Raw genomic sequence first — 19,181 nt, 5'->3', positions numbered from 1 at the left:
ATTTTTTCTATGGAAAATTAGAAAGCCACATCAATTCTTTAAGTAAATCTAATAAACATAGCTGGGGGCCCAGAAGCCTCTGCTGTAGAAGCACTAGCATTTACAGATGTGCAAAGCTGGTATGTGGGGTTGTCTCTTAACCCCTAATCTGGAAGTGGCTTCCAAGCCACAGAATTAAGCTGTTATTTTTTTTTCCCCAGAGAAAATCATGCTGCCTCCAAATCTGATGCACACATAGGCATCCACCCACTCACCATTCCACACACCACCCTCTGCAGCTGCTGCCATCCCTACAGCGTCGAGATGCCATGCATTACCGCAGAAGCTGAGGGGCTGAAAGACTTGACTAATGACACCTACCTTGCCTTTGTTAAAGTAGTGGACGATCTTGCGGCACAGTCCCTCTTTCCGCTGCCATTCTGTCTGAGATGGGTAGTGGAGGAATTCCCGCAGTGGCCGTTCCTCCCACTGCAGCAGCTCACAGTAGAGAAGAAGAGTGAATGCAGCCTCTGTGGGAGGAGGCAATAGAGAGGTCCATGGGCTTCTCCTCAGGGGTCCAAGAGCAGCCTGGTGCAGGCGACTGGGCTAAGCAGCATGCCAGTACAAGGCATGTGCAACCCAGGTCAGGGACATTGGATACCAAAAGTGAGACAGAGGGGCTGCCCAGCCAGCCAAAAACTCTTGACCACAGCATGAAGGAGTCAAAGATTCTAGTAGACACCTTCCTCTCATGGCCTGGTCACCTGTTCTGGCATCCAGATACAGTTGGCCCAGAGAGTCGACCTGAGAGTCTGTGCACAGGTTGCCTTGCTTTGGGAGACACTGACGTGTCAGAGAGAGCTCTTGGGTTCCTTTTTGCTCAACTGACTACAGCTTCCTTTCTAAGCTTACCAGAACTGGCTCTTAGGGGTGAGCACTGATCAAGGCTTTTTTCAGCCCTCCCTAAGCCAGCCTCAATGCCTCTAGCTCCATTTTCTTACCTCAGCACGACCCTGGGAATGACCCTTTCTCTTCATTTCTACTGTTTCTCAAAGGACCAGAGAGAAGGAGTGTGAATGGTAGTAACTGCGTGATGGGCCCGGAGCCAGAAGCTCCATTCCTGGAGGTTGATGCTGGGCCCAGGGCAGAGGCCCAGTGACACCTTATCTTACCTGTAGAACGGTCAGAGTGGGTTATATAAAACAACAGTAGCTAAATACTGTGGCTTCCTAAATTCCAAGGAATGAGTTACACTGAATTACAGTCACTGCTCAGGGTCCTCATTACACAGTCTGCTCTTTCCTGCTCTATTTGCTCATTTTTAGTGGGCATCTCATACTGGCAAGTTAATTAGCTCTAGTTTTTGCCCTACTCAAGTTTGTTCCCCAGGACTATGAAGAATTTTATTTCTAATTATTTTGTGACCCACTTCCAGTTTTAGCCAGGCCCACTTGCCTGTGGCCACTCTCCAGGCTTCTCCTCATCCTTGCCTCTCTGCCTGTGCTCTGGCCACTGGACTCTCCTGCCCAGGGATGCACACACCTACTCACTAGATCCAGGAAGGCTTTTCTCTCAGGGTACAAGCCCCTGAGGCACTCAAGGCCTCCCTCTGGAGCTTAGAAAGCCATATGAAATCTTTTTCTTCCCTGCCTATATTCTTTTCAGATGTCATTCCTGAGGTCACCAGAGACAAGGCTCAGCACCCTCTCTCTATCTAAATCCCTGACATGGCCTCTTTATCATGGCCCAGTCCTTCAGGAGTTTAGTAAAGGCCTCTACTGATACATGGAATTTATCAAAGTCTGTCACTTTGCTGCTCTCTCAGAGGGTTGCTGAGATCATGGGTGGAAGTGGATGTGGAGAATGGCAGATTCAGCCCAGGCATTTCAGATTTAATTCTTGCCAAGCTGTGTTGTCAGAAAAGGTGGCGTCTATGCCAAACACTCTCTAACATCTGGAGATAAGGAAGGAGGATTCTATGTTTCTACAAATCCATCTAATTCTAGTAATGTTTGTGGACAAGAATAGCTTCAATTTCCTGGTCTATCACACAAATCTAAGTCCTATGGCCCAAGGGCTAAGATGTAGTGGCTGGTCACGACAGTGAAGAAAGTGGCTATTTTGGGGGAACTATGACACAAGGTTATCAAGCAGGACACACATGTATGCACATACCCTCCTGACTCAGAGTGGTGCTCAGTAAACAGAGTGTAACAGGAACATTGAAATGCTTTTAAATTTGTTCTATTAGAAAAGGCCTTAGTAAGGGATTAAATTGTAGATACAATGAAGGGGCCCATCAGAAAGTCAGATGAACACTTTCCATACTCTCCATTGGGAGCTCAATGTGGGGCTTCTGTGCAGTTGCAGAGGAAGAGCCTAGACTGCTAGGGAGGTCTGCCAGAGAGTTCTAGAAGGCCCAGGGTTAGGCAGATGTTTCTGTGTTATGGCCTCACTTAGCTCCAGCTGTGAAGGTCCTAAGAAAGGCTCTGCTCATGAGGAGTTACAGTGAGCTCAGGATGCTCTGAACCTGGCACACCAGAATTTGGAAGTCACTCTTGAAGCCTCAGATGGGAGTGGATAGTAGGCAAGGAGAGTGTTACAGCCTCAGGCAGCAGAGGACATGGCACAAAGGCACAAGTGGAAGTTCTGCCTGCTTTCTCTCTACCATATGTTACAAAGGAGTTGAGGGAAAGTAGCAACGTGAGGGGGCACCAAGGGCCCCAACACTCTGCTAAGATCTGGCAGGCACCAGCCCAGAGCCTTTCTCTGTCAGCGGTGTATATTCATGCAGTCTGTCCTCATGGGGAGGCACGGCTTTCCCCCTCCCACTCACCTGTGTAGTTTTCGGCTTGCAAATGCATGTCACAAAGCTTATGGATATAGCGGATATACATCTCTTCTTTGTTAATCTCAGATTTGTAAAAGTTCTGTAAGAGAGAAGGAAGTACACATAAACATGAGAAAGGCTGCCACCTGTGGAGGCCATACCTGAGCTCCAGGCAGCTGGCCAAAGTCCTGGGTGTGCTGGGCAGGAGAGATATGGCAGGCCATGGAGGCAGCCAGCACCAGAAAGAGAAAGGGCCGGCCAGAGGCACACCTGCTGGGAGTAGAACCACTGGCAGATCTGCAGGAGCCCTGAGTAGTAAGAAGGAGGAAGAGTGCTAGGGCAGAATGGGGATCAGAGCCGATTGGGTATTAGTTTACATCAGGATTAGCAGGACCTTGCCAAGAGGCCAGGCTAGAGCTCCACCCAAAGAGAAGCTCATTTCATTCCTTTCCCAAGTGGGAGTGTGACTGATGAGGTGCTGGTCTCCAAGATACCAGTAACAGAGCTGATGTCCTGATTCAAACTCTTCGGCTTACAGCCCTGTATTGTAGGAAGGCCAAGCCAATCACAGTGCAGGACAGAAACCATTCTACTAGTCAGATAGGAGGAAGAGCCCATGTCCTCTCACCATCAGGTTAACAGTGCAGCCAATCTTCTTATTTTCTGTCTCCTCTCCTTTCATGCAGTCTCTGGAAGGGAAAGTGCAGATGAGTGTCCCATGGCACGAAGTGTTGTCTCTGGGAGAACACACAGAACTGCAGTGTCATTGAGGCATAAGTATGACCAAACCCAAGATTAAGATGTTCTCCAACAGGAACTGTTTCCACAGATGAGGACTATACTGTGAGCTCCCTCTGAGCTTTGGACTCACTCTTGGGATTCAAAGATCTCTGTTCAACTGAACCCTTTGTTCTGGTGGCAGAGTGTAGAGCTACATCAGGGCATTAAGTGATACCTACCATTGTCCTCAGCACAGAAGAGTGTGTCAGTAAAGTAGAAAGTTGACTCCTCAAGTTCCCAAAAGGATAGGCACAGAGCTTTCCTTAAAGGACAAGTTTCATTTTGTAGGATAGTGCTGAATACAACCCAAGATGCTCCACTCCAGGGATCTAGCTCAGGACCCTTTCACCACAGCAAACGTGGCATGGCTGCCACATTCACCACCTCATTGGCTTTTCTCCCTATGTTCTTCCTGTGCACTAGTTTTTGGAATCCCTCTAATTAGAAGCAGCAGGTTTGGAGCTTCTTTCTGATTTAGAGGTAGCTTCACCCAGGGCTGAGCTGCATTCATGCTGTGCAGGGTTGGGTGTAGGAGGGGTCAGGGCTGGCCTGTGAGACACAGAAAAATGGCAACACTGAGAATGGATCCTTCCCAAGGGAGAGGGGACTCATCAAAGCCAAGCTCCTCTGGGAAGAACAGAGGCCTGGCACAAGGCGATGAAAGAGAATGAGAACCAGACTGGTAAATCCAGTAAGAAGCCTCCTGTACACACAGCCAGCCAGAGTCCCATCTGACTGTTGTGTCTCCTTCTGTCGTACCCCACACTGCTCTGGAGAAGATATAGTTCCTTATGCAGTCGTGCATTAGCAGATCTGGGAAAAGGCTGCATAAGGGGGGTTTATGGACCATTAGGGTCGGGTGGAGAGTGTGCCTTGGCTTTGCTCCACTGACAGGCATGGGGCCCCATTACGAGCATCATAGCTGGGAGTCAGGAGCCCTAGTCCAAGTCACTGAGCCTCTGGATGGTCATTTGACAAACTCAGTTATCCTCACCTTCCCAGCTGCATCCCAGCACACAAAAGGATGACTTCTTTGAGGTGACTTCTTTGAAAGAAAGGAATACTGAGAATCCACACCACTCACGGTATTCTGCAAAGCCAAGTGTCCTTCCTCCTATGGAGGGCTATTGTCAGAGTTGGCAGCTCTATGGGGTTTGGAACTAAGGCCCTCCTCTCTAGGTATGCCCTATCAGCACATTCACCCCATCAAGCATTTGGTTCCTTTGTAGCCAGACATGGGGGTCCTGAACATGCCACTGCAGAACCTGTCCTTTAAGTGCTAACAGGGACAGGAAACTGCTGTGACTTTTCAAGAGGAATGAACCTAAGGGCCAGATGGTCAACTTGTTCCAAGCAACCCACAAAGTGGCAGGAGGCATCTGTCTCTCCAATAAGTTGGCCCCATGGTGGGCAGTGAGATCTCACCTAGCTACTTTGGCATTTAATGGTTTGTTTTTTTCTGGATAGCATCTGAAACATTTACCAAGCATCACCTTCTGTTTAGTCACAACCAGAACTTCACAGCCAAATCAATTTAACAGAAAAGCACTGGCCTCAACACTGTGATGCCAGGGGCATTCCTACACACCTTTGTGCTCCATGACTGCCTCTCCCATGAACTGCTAACAGCAGACTCTTCTCTTCTGTGTGGCTTTGCATCACTTCTGTATGGCTACTCGAGAGGACACCTTTTAAAGTCTCTGAATTGGGTGCAGCCATTGCTCCCTCTTTCACTCTTTCTCTGGAGGATGAACAGGGAAGACTCTCCTGAAAGAGGCTTCTAAAGCACCTGGCTGTAGCTGTGTGCAGTGAGCTGGCAGTGGCCTAGACCAGTGGCCAGGCAGCTCTCAGTGTGACTGGAGGGGCCTGGGAAAGGAAGCCTCTATAACCTCCAGTTGCCTCTTCCAGGTGGAGGTTCCACTTAGAGCCCCAAGGGCTTGGCAACCCTAACTCTGTCCCTGTCTGTGTTAAGGCACTAAGAAAACCCCCCTAGAGCTTTGCTTCCTAACTTGGGAAATACAGTTGCTACCAATGAGCATCTTTATATCCAACACAGAGTGTCTGGGGTTCACACAAAAGTTGAAGACATTAACACAAAAGTTGAAGAGGTACTCCTCTGAGTACCTAAGGTTTGAGTTAGTCTAAAATTGAGTCTCACACTCTAGGCTCAGGTCATTCTGCAGTACAACCTACTGATTGCTTATTTATAATCAATATATCTATTTTTTAGCTTTCAACAACTATTTTCTTAGTAAGTTATTATTGAACTAAACTGAACTGGGGTAGAAGAAGAGACTTCTTTGGTTCCTGCATGGTCTTCCCAGTAAGTTCATCCAATCAATCAATATGTACTGCACACCTGCCAGGGGATCATCACGCCTCCATGCAGGGGACCAGGGAGATAAGGACAAGGTCCTTATCCTCAAAGAGCTGGCTTTCCTCTATTGGATCAATCATAAATGTCACAAATGATCATCATCCACAGTGACTCACGCTCTGCAAAAGGTGTGCACAGAGAGCCAGGTAAGCTCCTGGCTGGGAAAGACTGCTTGATGGGGGTGGGTTGGAAGGCCAGTCTTGGGAGGACACAGCATATAGAGTAGCCTGAAGGGAAGGATGTGGTGACAGCACAGATGAGGAGACAGGGCATTGCTCTTGAGTCAGATAGATGTGGTCTCAAATCCTGGCAATGGCACTTCTACCACAATGGTGTTTCCTCATTGGTAAAAACAACGATAATCTTTCAGGGCTGCTTATGGGATTAGAGACAATGTTTGTAAAGCACAAAGCATATGGCATATTTTTAATAAATGAGAGCCATCGTAACCATCATGGTGTTTCTTTTCATGATAATAAGAAGCAACACTGGGAGGTTGGGATGCAGGGCATGGGTAGTGGGGACTGGCAGGAGATAGGGCTAGAGAGGTGGGTAAAGGCCAGTTTACAAAGGGCCTTTGATGCCATGTGAAAGAGTCTGAACTTTGTTTTGTAGGAACCATCATTGAGACAAGAAATGGAGGACAATGAAATTGGTTTTGGCCCCGAGTTTGAGTCGCTTGTGCAAGGTAGGTAGAAAAATCAAACAGGCAGCTGGAACTAGGCCTTGGAGCCTAAGAAATTAATTTCTACTTTTTCTAGTAGGCCACAGAAAATAGGGCCAACCTTTAGTAAACGCTGCAGTGAGGGGGAGGTACAGAGTTTTGACCACCCCTCTTTCTTGTCTGATGGCAGGTGCAGGAGAGGCTAGGAATATGGTGTGAGCAAAGGAGTCCCCTGTTCTAAAAGGGTCCCCAAAAAGGGGGACCTCATAAGGCCCAAGAAAAATGTGCTGTAGCTCACACAAGTACAACTGTGCTACAGGAAGAGGGGATGCTCAAGATGTGACCACATTTCTCAGGAATTCCATTTGCATACCCAGGCCAGCGCATTGGACACCTGAGTCTTCTGCATAGCAGAAGTCGTGGCATAGCAGCACCTTCTAATCAGCAGCAACTGGAGGTGGCCTAAATTCCCTAATTTCCTGATCCATGGGTTGAAAATGCTCCCCCTTGGCATTTGCATATCTTGTAGCACAGAGAAGAAAGCTATTGCTTACAAGCCAGCCGTGATGGCCTAGTGGTTAAAGTTCATTGCGCTCTGTTTTGGCAGCCCAGGGTTCGGTTCCTGGGGGCAGAACCACATCACTCGTCTGTCAGTAGCCATGCTTTGGTGGCAGCTCACATAGAAGAACCAGAAGGACTTACAACTAGAATATACAACTATGTACTGGGGCTTTGGGGAGAAAAAAAGAAAGAGAGACCAAGATTGGCAACAGATGTTAGCTCAGGGCGAATCTTTCCCAGCAAAAAATAAAAAATAAAGTTCTAAAAGTACATTTAAAAGAAACAAAAAACCAAAAACTATTGCTTGGGGCTGGGTTCCTCTATCATTCTTCCTCATTCCTTATTACGTTCCTCTAGGCTCCCTAACGGCACTCTTAGCCACCATCTGAACTCTGATAAGAGAACAGCTAAGCATGCAGTGGTAGCTTCATTGTTACTTTCGGACTAATTCAAAAACCATGATAGGACTGAGAAGGCAGGCTTTCATGAAAAAACTAATTTCACATGAACTCTCAGATTGAACATAACATAAACATCTCTAAGCTCACAGGCTGCTTCCTCTAATCTACTCATGGCCAGGACCAAGGGACAGAAATAAATAGACTTTAGGCAAAGAACAGAGGTATGGAAAAGTGGGGTCTCTGGTCCCTGGAAAAGCCAACTGAAAGTCCTCCTGGGTCTCACTTCTGTACCAGGAGACATTTCCCTGCCTATCTGCCATATGGCTCTGAGGAAGGTCTGCACTAAGGACCTACAATTTTTCCCTCCTTTGCTCTAGAGACAGCCTTTCTCTTCCCTCTTGCTGTGCCCCTTCCTCTGAGCCTTGACCTTTCTGGATGAAAAGCCAGATGGCTGCATGTCCCTGGGATGTCTCCTGGGTAAATGTGCCCACATATCAGGGGGATCCTAGGAAGCCCTGGCTTACCCCTGGGAGAAGGCTCTCTCCCTTTCTCTCCTTGGCCATCAGTAGATTCCTAATGATTGGTGAGGGCACCCAACACTAGAATAGTTCTCCCCTGAAGGGCACATGGTCTTAGTTTTAAGGTCAATGGATGTCCTTGCTGGGGAGAGTATCCTGACGAGAGACGAGGTCAGGTAGGTGCCTGAGTAGATACCTGTAGTCAAGAAGGCGTTCCATGAGGCGGGTGACTGAGGTCACAAAGGAAATGCCGGTCTCGCGCCATGTTTCCTGTTCAACCTTCTCCAGCAGGCTATTGGTACAAAGGCAGAGGAAGCAAACACAATACACAATTCATGAGCCTTCCTTCCTTGAGCTCAAAAGTCAGGTCCCAGAGCCCATGGGGCCTGTGATGGATCTGGAGACAGCAGACTTACCAAACTACAGTCTTACCTGGGGTAGGGCCCAAACAGCTGGGTTCTACTCCATGCAGCAGAAAGCAAAGACAAGGCAATTACTGAACTGGCAGCAACAAATGAACATATCTTCCATTTTCCTGTACAAGTTCCTAAGGATACCACTGAACTGAGAGAGGGGTTTCAAAGCCCCCGCCCTCACAGACCATCACAGTGAGGGCTGTTCTAAAAAGGCAGCTGATTAAAAGCCCACTGACGGTTGGATCTGGCTTTGCCAACTGGCTGACTGCCTCCATCACTGCTTAGAGCCATCCTCAAACATACACACCAACCTTTTCTTGTAAACCAAAGGAAAGATTCCTACCAGTCTCGAGGGCCCAGCATGAGGGACACTGAGTGAATCCAGGAGCTATACACGGCCATCTCCACTGTCAGGAGATGCTTCTATGTAAAATGTGCCAGAGCCAAGAGCTAAATGCCTAGGTGTTGCTAAATCCTTTTCTCACTCAGCCCCATGCTCCTGGTACCTCAGGGCAGCCTCTGGCTTCTCCAAAGAGCCTGGCCTCTGAGATTCTCTGCCTTCCCATAGTTCTTTCCTAGGAGACAATGACCTGGACTCTTTCTGCTTGCTCCAGTGATGAGCCCAGGTCTAGGTCTCACTCCTGATTCCTTTCTACACTGTCCCTAGCTCCCAGCTAGGGGCCCAGTACTGGGGACTCACGCTCACAGCCCGGCTGCTGTTAATGCTGCTAAGACGATGACGATCTTTCCTGCCCAGAGCATCCAGCCTGAGCCAAGCCTTCTGGGAAAGTGAGGGTTTCCCATGTAATCCATATTAGTAGAGAGAGAAGGAGGGACCACTGGCTCTGGCCTCTAAGCTACGTGGATAAAGCCACTGTGTCAGCGTTTCTCAAACTGTTCTACAGAGCTCTGCGGTCTTGGAGGACAGGGAGAAGTGTTCTGTGGGCAATTAAGCATGGTAAATACTGGTCACTACACCTTCATTTTGGAGATAATTCACATCTTTCTGCACATTAAAGATTTTAAGAAAGCCTACAATACAGAGGCCTGTTCAATTTTGTTTTTGAGTCTTTTTAAACTGACTAGCTCTTGATTCACTTATTTTTTTTCCAGCATACCTACAAACATCTTCCCCAAAACACAAACTGGGGAATGCTGTTCATGGTTATCAGTGGCTTTCAATTCTCGGATAAGATTTTAGAAAAGTTTATGAAACACTGTTTGGTCAGGTAATTAGTAATTGCAAGTTATTTCTGTGCTTTTTCCTTTGTAGTAAAGTCATCTATTAACGGCTTACGAAGAGATTTCTCTGCCTTATTTCCACAGTTAGAAACATCTTCAGCTAAAAGAGAAATACTAAAGTATGAATTCATTTTTACAAATTACAATTAAGTTTCAAATAAATTCACATTTTATTGCATGACTTATCAGGGTCATGATGGTAAAAGTGGGCATGATATAGCAGAAAGATTCCCCCCTCTTGAAATCGGAAGATCTGGGTCCTCCCCCAAAAGCTGCTTCTTACTGGTCATGCAATTGAGGGCATGCTAACACTTCTCTGAGCTCAGTTTCATCACCTCTATTCACTGGGATAACATCTGCCCTGCCCACCTTATGGGTGTGTTGTGAGGATTAAATACCAAATATCAACACATTTTGTACACTGTAAAGTTCTAAGCAAATGCACAGTATTATTACTGGAAAAATGTTACAGGTTTATCTTCAAAATGGCACTAAAACAAAGAAAATCTCAAAGCTGGAAATAATGAGTGAGATGGGAGGGGACTCTAGAGCTGTAAATGTCTTACGATTTTGTTTTTTAGGAAGATAAAATACCCAAATCACTATCTATCTGGGAGAACCATGGTTCCCCTGAGTCCCTCCTTTGGACTTGTGGCAAGTCCTGTAAGGTCTCTTGGCCTCTATCAACTCAAGACAGAAATCACGAATGGTGGACCTGGGAGAACCTTTGATGTCATTCATTTAGTACAATCACCCTGTCTCACAAACAGGGAAACTGGCCTGGAGAGGGAGTATGACTCGTTCAAGTCACAAGATCCATGGTAGTGTTTTTCAAGCTGATTGTATGGTCTTACAAAGCAGGGATTTAACTTTTCCCCCCCTCAGAAATGCCAGCATTGAGCCCTCATTGAGTCCCCATGAGCTGTTTGCCCAACTGGATACAGTGCATACTATGAAGACATACGATGATCCTTTTCCTATCAGGAAATCTAGGAGCTCAGAGTTATCACCTGTCGCTACCTCTTCCGTCAATTACGGCAATCCCTAAAAGGGCTTGTTGTCATGATGCCACTTTCTTATTAACAGAAGGTGAGCACTACTACTGCCAGGAACAAACTGGGTCTCTCCTGATACCCACCCTCTGAAGCCTGCCCAGTGTGGGTTGTACCCCTACCCTTCATTAGCCCACTTCACCCCCTCCCCCAACATGGGGTGCCTGGGGCTGAAGCAGCTTACAGCAGGCCGAAGAGCTCCCTGTAGCTCTCGTCGCCTTTCCCTTCTGACACCATGCTGTCCAGCTTGTCAATCAGCTCGGCCTCCACCTAGAGGGAAGCAGAAACTTCGTAAACCTGAGCTGACCTCAGAGGAATGATGGGATATTCAGCCCCTCAGATAGGTGAGGATGGTGGGAAACTGCTTCCTGATTTTGTGCTTGTACCAAAAAAATCCTAGGGAAGGCAGGATCTCATCTACAGCACCAAGAAACCACCCTGCCTCCCCAGTCAGAAAGACCTTCCACTCTAGATGGTTTAAGTAAAAACTTAAAAACCACAGATACTCTTTTCCTAGTCTAGGGACAAAAAGCAAGGATTCCCTGGAAAGAAAATTATTTTGGATCCAAAAGAGGCCTTTGTCAAGTGTTTTTCTTTCTTAAAAAATGTTCATTCAAAAAAATTTATATGTATAAAATACATTTGGTTAGAACTTTACCCTCTTGTCAGCCAGTCACAAAGCAAGCTTGCTGGGGGGCTGGTCCTCACACTAATGGCTGGCATTAGGCTGGGTTGTGCAAGATGTGAATGTTTCCTTTAGAGATTCTCTTTCAGGATAAAAAGCTCCACTGTTTGTCCCCACAGGACCTAAAGCCCTTGGGGCTGCTGCCCCTGCCACTGCCTCATCACTGGGGCCCCGTGCATTTGTTATAAGATTCCTAAACTGTGAGATAAAATATTGCATTTGTTCCTACCCCACTGAAAGCACTCAGCAATGCTCAGCCACTTTTCTAATAGGCCTCTCTGGATTTACTCTGAGGTGAGAAATTAGTTGTAAGTGATGTGAGATAAAGTCTTTTAAACACTTCCTTAGCCTTAGAAATGTGGTACTGTGGTATTATTTATATGGATATTTCATATAAACAAAAAATGGCATGGCTGCATTTAATAATGAACTATAACAGAAGCATTGTCTCACTCCACATAGGGCCAAAGAGTCCTAAGGAAATGAAGCAATAAAAGAATAACTGAATTAGGAAATTCATTGAAGCTAATTATGGTTTCTGAAATCCCATCAGCACAAAATGAGAATGGATGAATACATGGCCCTTTTTATAGTGGTCTGCTACATGGCCAGACTGGGGACCACTGTACATTTATGTTTAACCTGATGAGTCAGCTGCTTGAATATACATTTCAGAGGAAATAGAAAGTCTGACACCAGAGGTCCTTAGCGATTGATGTCATCCCTCTCTCTGTGTAGAGACGAGGCATCAGAAGGGACTTGCCTGGAGTCAAGTAAAGTCAGGTAGAGCTGGGCCTAGAAGAAAAGGTGTCTCATTCCCAGTTCAAAGCTAGTCTTGCCTCACCAGGTCAATCAGCTGGCTACAAGCCTCCCAAAGGGAAAAGGGTCTGTTTATTACAAGGGATCTCTCTTCAAATATGCAGGTACAGGAAGCTTGTGCTTCCCAGAACAGCACAAAGGTGGGAAGGGGACCTGGAGCAGCAGAAAGTACAACAGTGCAAACAAGGGTGCACCAGTTCCCTGGAGTTCTCAAAATGGGTCCCTGGGCTAGCAGCATCAGTCACTAGAGATCTTATTAGAAACGCAAATTCTCAGGCTCCCAATGGATCAGAAACTCAGCAGGCAGGTAGCAATTTGTGTTTTAACAAGCCCCCCAAGTGGGTCTGATGCTTATTCAAGTGTTAAACTTCTGTATTAGGCACAGGAGCTGGTGATGAAAGGACATGGCAACATTATTTCATTACCCCCTGTAGTGCTGATACAGGAAGAAGGTATTAGGAGAAATTGAGAAATCCAAAACGGGGGACACTGAAGATCAATGTATGCAAAATCAATGTCTCTAAGTGAAATGAAATGTTAAGTTCTTCAAATATATCATGTCATAATGGGTAATATTGACAACTTTAGGTTTGCAGAGTTACTTTTATTCTATAGAACCAAGATTCCTGAAGTGACACCTTGTTATTCATGCAACAAATACTTGTCCTGTGACATAACCAGCTGCCTACTTCTGGACAAAATATTTACCTCTCTAAGCCTAAGTTTTCTCATTTGTGAAATGGTAATGGGGGTTAACATTCCTCTTCAGTGTCACTGTGCCCTAGCTCTTGGGAAGTGCTCAATGAATGTTAGTTTTGACTTTCATCTCCAGGAACCCACCATGTCTCAGGCACCATGTTGGGTCCTACGAAATACAAGTATAAGAAATAGTCCTGGTTCCCAATAGTTCATCATCTGGTAGGGGAGGTAGGGACAATAGCTGACACAGCTCAGCGTGGTCAGTGCTTAGAAACAGCACACAAAGAAAGGGTGGACTGGGGTCTGAGAAGTCAATGAACAACAGAGTTTCAAGAAATAGTGTCGTAAAAATTTAAGACATGTTTTTGGTCTTTGATCCAGAAAACAGGTAAGAAATTACCTAAGAAAAAAATTAGGAATGTAAATGTTTTTTTGCAATGTTAACAACAAGAATTTTGAACGAACCTAAGTTTCTAAAACTAGAAGCCTGACTAAATATATTGTGGTCCAGCCATGCAATGGAATACCATGTAGCCTCTAAACTGACAGTGTAGTGCAGAGAAGCATTAACTAACACAAAGAGATAGGTATGACAAGGTGCTACTAAAAAAGGAAGATTAAAAACCAATATACACAATGGTTCTGAAAAAATGAATATACACTATAATTCCATTTTTTTAACTTAAAAAACTTTATGCATTGGAAAAGTTTAAAAAAGAGATACCCTGTCTTCCTCCCCTACAAGTTACTAATAATAGAATTATGGGTTAAATTTTTTCATTATAGCATATTTGCATTTTTAATTTTTCTACATTAAATAAGTACTGTTTTTATAATTAGAAGAAGTATTTTTAGTAGGTGGTAAGAAGTAGGGGAGTAGTTAACAGAGCCAAAGTGTGCTTGTGGAAAGCACACTTGGAATCAAGACCAAAAAATCATTGGATTTTGAGATTAGAAGGTTATGGGTGACCTTCAAGAGAACAGTTTCAACAAAAGTGGGAGCACAATATATATTAGATTGATTTTTTTTTTTTTTAAAGATTTTATTTATTTTATTTTTCCCCCCAAAGCCCCAGTAGATAGTTGTATGTCATAGCTGCACATCCTTCTAGTTGCTGTATGTGGGACTCGGCCTCAGGATGGACGGAGAAGTGGTGCCTCGATGCGCACCCGGGATCTGAACCCGGGCCACCAGCATTGCAGCGCGCGCACTTAACCACCAAGCCACAGGGCTGGCCCTATATATTAGATTGAAATAGGATATTTCAGGAAGTTGCGAAGTGGAAATGTGGGTGTTAAAAGAGAAGACCACTTGGGCCAGCCCCGTGGCTTGGCGGTTAAGTGCACGCGCTCCGCTACTGGCAGCCTGGGTTCGGATCCCAGGCGCGCACCGACACGCTGCTTCTCTGGCCATGCTGAGGCCGCGTCCCACATACAGCAACTAGAAGGATGTGCAACTATGACATACAACTATCTACTGGGGCTTTGGGGAAAAAAAAAAAGAGGAGGATTGGCAATAGATGTTAGCTCAGAGCTGGTCTTCCTCAGCAAAAAGAGGAGGATCAGCACGGATGCTAGCTCAGGGCTGATCTTCCTCACAAAAAAAAAAAAAAAAGAGAGAGAGAGAAGACCACTCTTCTAAGATATTTGATGGCAAAAGGAAGCAGCAGCAAGATTTTTTTGAACCAAGGATAGTAAGGTTTACATGGTTTGCTGGATATCAATTATTCATGACAGTCTTATTGGGGGAAAGAACACACCTCATCAGCTGAGTCTTGAAGTGTTAGACAAACAAACTCCAACATAGTCTTCCACAAAGCTAACCTTCTTTATTCAGTGTTAGTGATGGTGTGATGAAGTCCAGCCCCTCTCTTAGGAGACTCAGATAACCCATGGTACAGTTCTGCAATGTCATCTACCTCTTGATAACTGGGTTCTCTCATCAGGCAGTTGTGCATTTCACACAATTAGAAGGCACAGGTTGTGACGACATAGCAAAGCAACAGTTCTTTTCTGTTTGAAGTTACTATTTCCTGAAGTTCTGAAGGCATTAGAAGTGCACACTCCAAAAACGGGTTCTTATCTTAAATACTATTTACCCATGATAAAGAGCATCTATAAAAAACCTAGAGCTAGCGTCATACTTAATTGTGAAGCACTGAATGCTCTCTCCTTTGATTAAGAATAAGGCAAGGATATCCACTCTCATCACTCTTATTCAACATCAGACCAGAGGTCCTAGTCAGTGCAATGAGGCAAGAAAAAGAAATAAAACGCATACAGTTTAGAAAGGAAGAAATAAAATTGTCTCTATTCACAGGTAACAGGATTATCTAAATAGAAAATCCCAAGGAATCTACAAAAAAGCTTCTAGAACTAATAAGTGAGTTTAGCAAGGGTGCAGGATACAAGGTTAATATATAAAAACAATTGTATTTATCTACTAGCAACAAACAACTGGAAAACAAAATTTAAAAATCAGAATAATTTATAATAACATCAAAACCCAGGAAATACTTTAAAATCTAATAATGTATGTGCACGATCTATATGCTGAAACTACAAAACATTAAAAAAAAAATCAAAGAACACCTAAATAAATGGAGAGATATATTGTCTTCATGGACTAGAAGTATTATTAAGATATCAATTCTTCTCAATTTGATCTATAGATTCAATGCAATCTCAATCAAAATCCCAGCAGGAATTTTTTAGATATTGACATGCTGATTCTGAGATTTATAGGAAAAAGAATTGGAACAGCTAATACAATATTGAAAAAAAAAAGAGCAAAGTTAGAGGATTCACACCACCTAATTTTAAGATTAACCATAAAGCTACCATAATCAAGACAATGTGGTATTGGTGAAAGATTAGACATATAGATCAATGGAAAGACTAGCAAGTCCAGAAAGAGATCCACACATATGGTCAATTACTTTTTGATACAGAAAAGTCTCTTCAACAAAAGGTACTAGACATCCATACACACACACACAAAAAGAGCCTAGATCCATACTTCATACCTTATACAAACATTACCTCAGAATAGATCATAGATCTAAATATAAAATCAAAAAACTTCTTGAAGAAACACAGGAAAAAAAATTTTGTTGTCCTGGGTTAGGCAAAGAGTTCTCAGATATGATCCCCAAATCATGATCCATACAAGAAAAACATTTAGACTGCATAAAAATTTAAAACTTTTGTTCTGTGAAAGATATCATTTAGTATATGAAAAGACAAGCTGAAGACTGGGAGACTGAAGACTGAAGACTATATTTGTAAATCATATATTCAACAAAGGACTTACATCCAGGATATATAAAGAACCCTTAAAACTCACCAATAAGAAAACAAACAACCCAATTAAAAATAAACACAAGTTTTCATAGAACTACCATATGATCCAGCTATTCCAGTATAAATACTGCTGAGTATTTATCCAAAGAAGAAGAAAACACTAATTTTAAAAGATATATGCACCCCTATGTTCATTGCAGCATTATTTACAATAGGCAAGACACAGAAATATCCTAAGTGTCCACTGATAGATGAGTGGATAAAGAATATGTGGTATGCATATATACAATGGAATACTACTCAGCCATAAAAAAGATGAAATCTTGCCATTTGTGACAACATGGATGGACCTTGAGGGTATTATGCTAAGCAAAATAAGTCTGACGGAGAAAGACAAATACAGTATTATTTCACTCATATGTGGAAGATAAAAAAACTAATAAAAACAAACACATAGATACAGAAAACAGATTGGTGATTATCAGAGGGGAAAAGAGGTGGGGTGAGGGCAAAAGGACTAAAGGGGGACGTTTGTACGGTGACAGACAGAAACTAAACTTTTGGTGGTGAACACGATGTAGTCTATACAAACGTCAAAATATAATGATGTACACCTGAAGTTTATATAATGTTATAAACCAAAGTTACCTCAATAAAAAAAAATCAAAGAAATAGAAAGGAAATAACCAAGGGACAAACACTAAAAACAACAACAACAACAAAAAAAAACACACAAGTTTTGAATAATCATTTCACCAAAGAAGATATAAAGATGGTAAATAAACACATTAAAAGATGCTCAATATTATTAGTCACTAGGGAAATGGAAATTAAAACCACAATGATATACACCTATACACCTATTAGAACGGTTAAAATAAACAAAGAGATATCAAATGCTGGTGAGTATATAGATCAACCAGAACTCCCATACACCACTGCTGCTGGGACTTCAAAATGGTATAGCCACTTTGGAAAACAGTATGATAGCTTCTTATCAAGTTAAACATGATATTTACCACAATACTCAACAATCCTATTCCTAGGTATTTACCCAAGAAAAATGAAAGATTATATTCATACAAAAACCTGTAAAGAAATGTTTTTTAGCAGCTTTATTCATAATCACCAAAAAAGTGAAAACTCAAATGTCCTTCAAATGGTGAATGAATAAACTGCAACAGAATAGTACTCAGCAATAGAAAAACCGATACACGCAACATGAATGAATCTCTTAAAGGCATTATTCTAAGTGAAAGAAGCTAGTCTCAAAAGGTTACAGTCTACATGATTTCAATTACATGACATTCTGGAAAAGGTACACCTATAGCGATGGAGAATAGATCAGTGGTTGCCATAGGTTAAAGGTAGGGGAAGGGTCTGAGTACAAAGAGGCAGCAAGACGAAAGTAGAGGAATTCAAAAAATCTTGATTGTGGTGGTAGTTACCTGACTTTTTGTATTTGTCAAAATTCACAGTACTGTAAATCAAAAAGAATGAATTTTACTCTTTGTAAATTTAAAAATAAACAAAAATTTAAAAATTACTGTTTGCCTAATCTGCTCCTCACTGTTACAATCACTCACTCTAAGACCAGTGGTTTATCCCAGAACCACAGGGTTGGGAGGGAGTTTAGTGGGGAACTAGTACAGTCCCCAAGCCAATATAGAAATTTCCCCTAGAGGCCTCCTAGGAGCCTCCGCTTGAGAACCACCAGCAAAGAGAAACTCCCCATCCCCAAATGCAGGCCAACTTACAGTGGACAGACAGTTCTTGTAGCTAGCAAGTTATTCCTCTCTCTTTTTTTTTTTTTGGTGAGGAAGATTGTTGCTGAGCTAACATCTGTGCCAATCTTCCTCTATTTTGTATATGGGACACCGCCACAGCATGGCTTGATGAGTGGTGCATAGGTCTGCACCGGGATCTGAACCCGTGTACCCTGGGCTGCCGAAGCAGAGTATGTGAACCTAACCACTACACCACCGGGCCGGCCCCAAGTTATTTCTTTTATTAGCTAAAACCGGCTTCCCTACCACTGACCCCTGTTGGTCCTAGTCCTATTTCCTGGAGCTACAGATATAAAGGCAGGGACCATCTCCTCTCCCTTAGGGGTGGCTGAAGAATTGCACAGAGGGACAGCCAGATGCCACTCAGTCAGAAGTCAAGGGCTTACACCTCCTGGACCCACCCCTCCGTGCAGGAGTCTGGGAAATTCCGGGCGACCGTGAGCCATGAAGTCATCTGGTCTGGGTTCCAGCCCTAGAAATGCCTGGATCATACCTTGGGGATCCAGAGAGGAAGGACAGCACACTCCCAGAAACCTCTCCTGAATGAAGCTGGTAGGTTATAGTCTCAGCCATTTTCTCCTTGATCAGAAAGTTCCTTTCACATGATGTTCATTCTTTTCCTCTGATTGTTTTCTGGCCTCTAACTTCATGAAGAAAATCTACAAATCAATTCTGGCCAGCAAGTAAGAGAAAATCCTTGAACAGGATTCAAGATGGCCAAGCCATAGCCAATTCCCACTGGAACCACAGCCTGGCTATCTGCATCACCTGCCTGGGCAGAAAGGGTCCATTCCAGAGGAGAGCACCTTGAACACTGCCAGGTGTCGTCTTACCTGTTTGAAGTTGCCATTTTTCCTCTGCTCCCAGTCCATCATGTCATGAAAGATGGGAATCATGATATTTCGCACTTCTGGCTGTGGGACCAGTGTCACACCCAGAAAAGGACCAATCATTCCCGGAATAAAGTGGATCTTATGTTCACCTGAACAACAAAACCCAACAGATATTAATTTATGCTTGCTTTTCTCCTTCCATGGAAGCTTCTCAAATGGGGCCACAGCACATGTT

At 43.9% G+C, this 19,181-nt stretch overlaps 1 protein-coding gene across 9 annotated transcripts in view; it reads right to left on the bottom strand.

Moving 5' to 3' along the window:
• The window catches only part of DOCK3 (dedicator of cytokinesis 3), a 448,733-nt gene that overhangs the window by 33,227 nt on the left and 396,325 nt on the right, over positions 1–19,181 (bottom strand). For 5 of the 9 annotated variants that reach the window (XM_087431091.1, XM_087431098.1, XM_087431092.1 and 2 more), the window contains 7 exons: positions 18,947–19,095; positions 11,005–11,090; positions 8,543–8,569; positions 8,307–8,402; positions 3,438–3,546; positions 2,816–2,909; positions 361–509 (listed from right to left, as the gene is read on the bottom strand). In XM_087431091.1, coding sequence (XP_087287217.1) covers positions 361–509; positions 2,816–2,909; positions 3,438–3,546; positions 8,307–8,402; positions 8,543–8,569; positions 11,005–11,090; positions 18,947–19,095 — 710 coding nt within the window. The remainder of the gene's footprint in view (positions 1–360; positions 510–2,815; positions 2,910–3,437; positions 3,547–8,306; positions 8,403–8,542; positions 8,570–11,004; positions 11,091–18,946; positions 19,096–19,181) is intronic. The other 4 variants (XM_087431095.1, XM_087431099.1, XM_087431093.1 and 1 more) reach the window with 3 other exon arrangements.

This window comes from Ceratotherium simum, chromosome 5 (genome assembly GCF_057802395.1).
Source record: "Ceratotherium simum simum isolate JZ-2026a chromosome 5, ASM5780239v1, whole genome shotgun sequence".
Lineage (NCBI taxonomy): Eukaryota > Metazoa > Chordata > Mammalia > Perissodactyla > Rhinocerotidae > Ceratotherium > Ceratotherium simum.
Note: the sequence above shows the minus strand (reverse complement) of the source record. Positions and strands in the feature narration are given on the sequence as shown.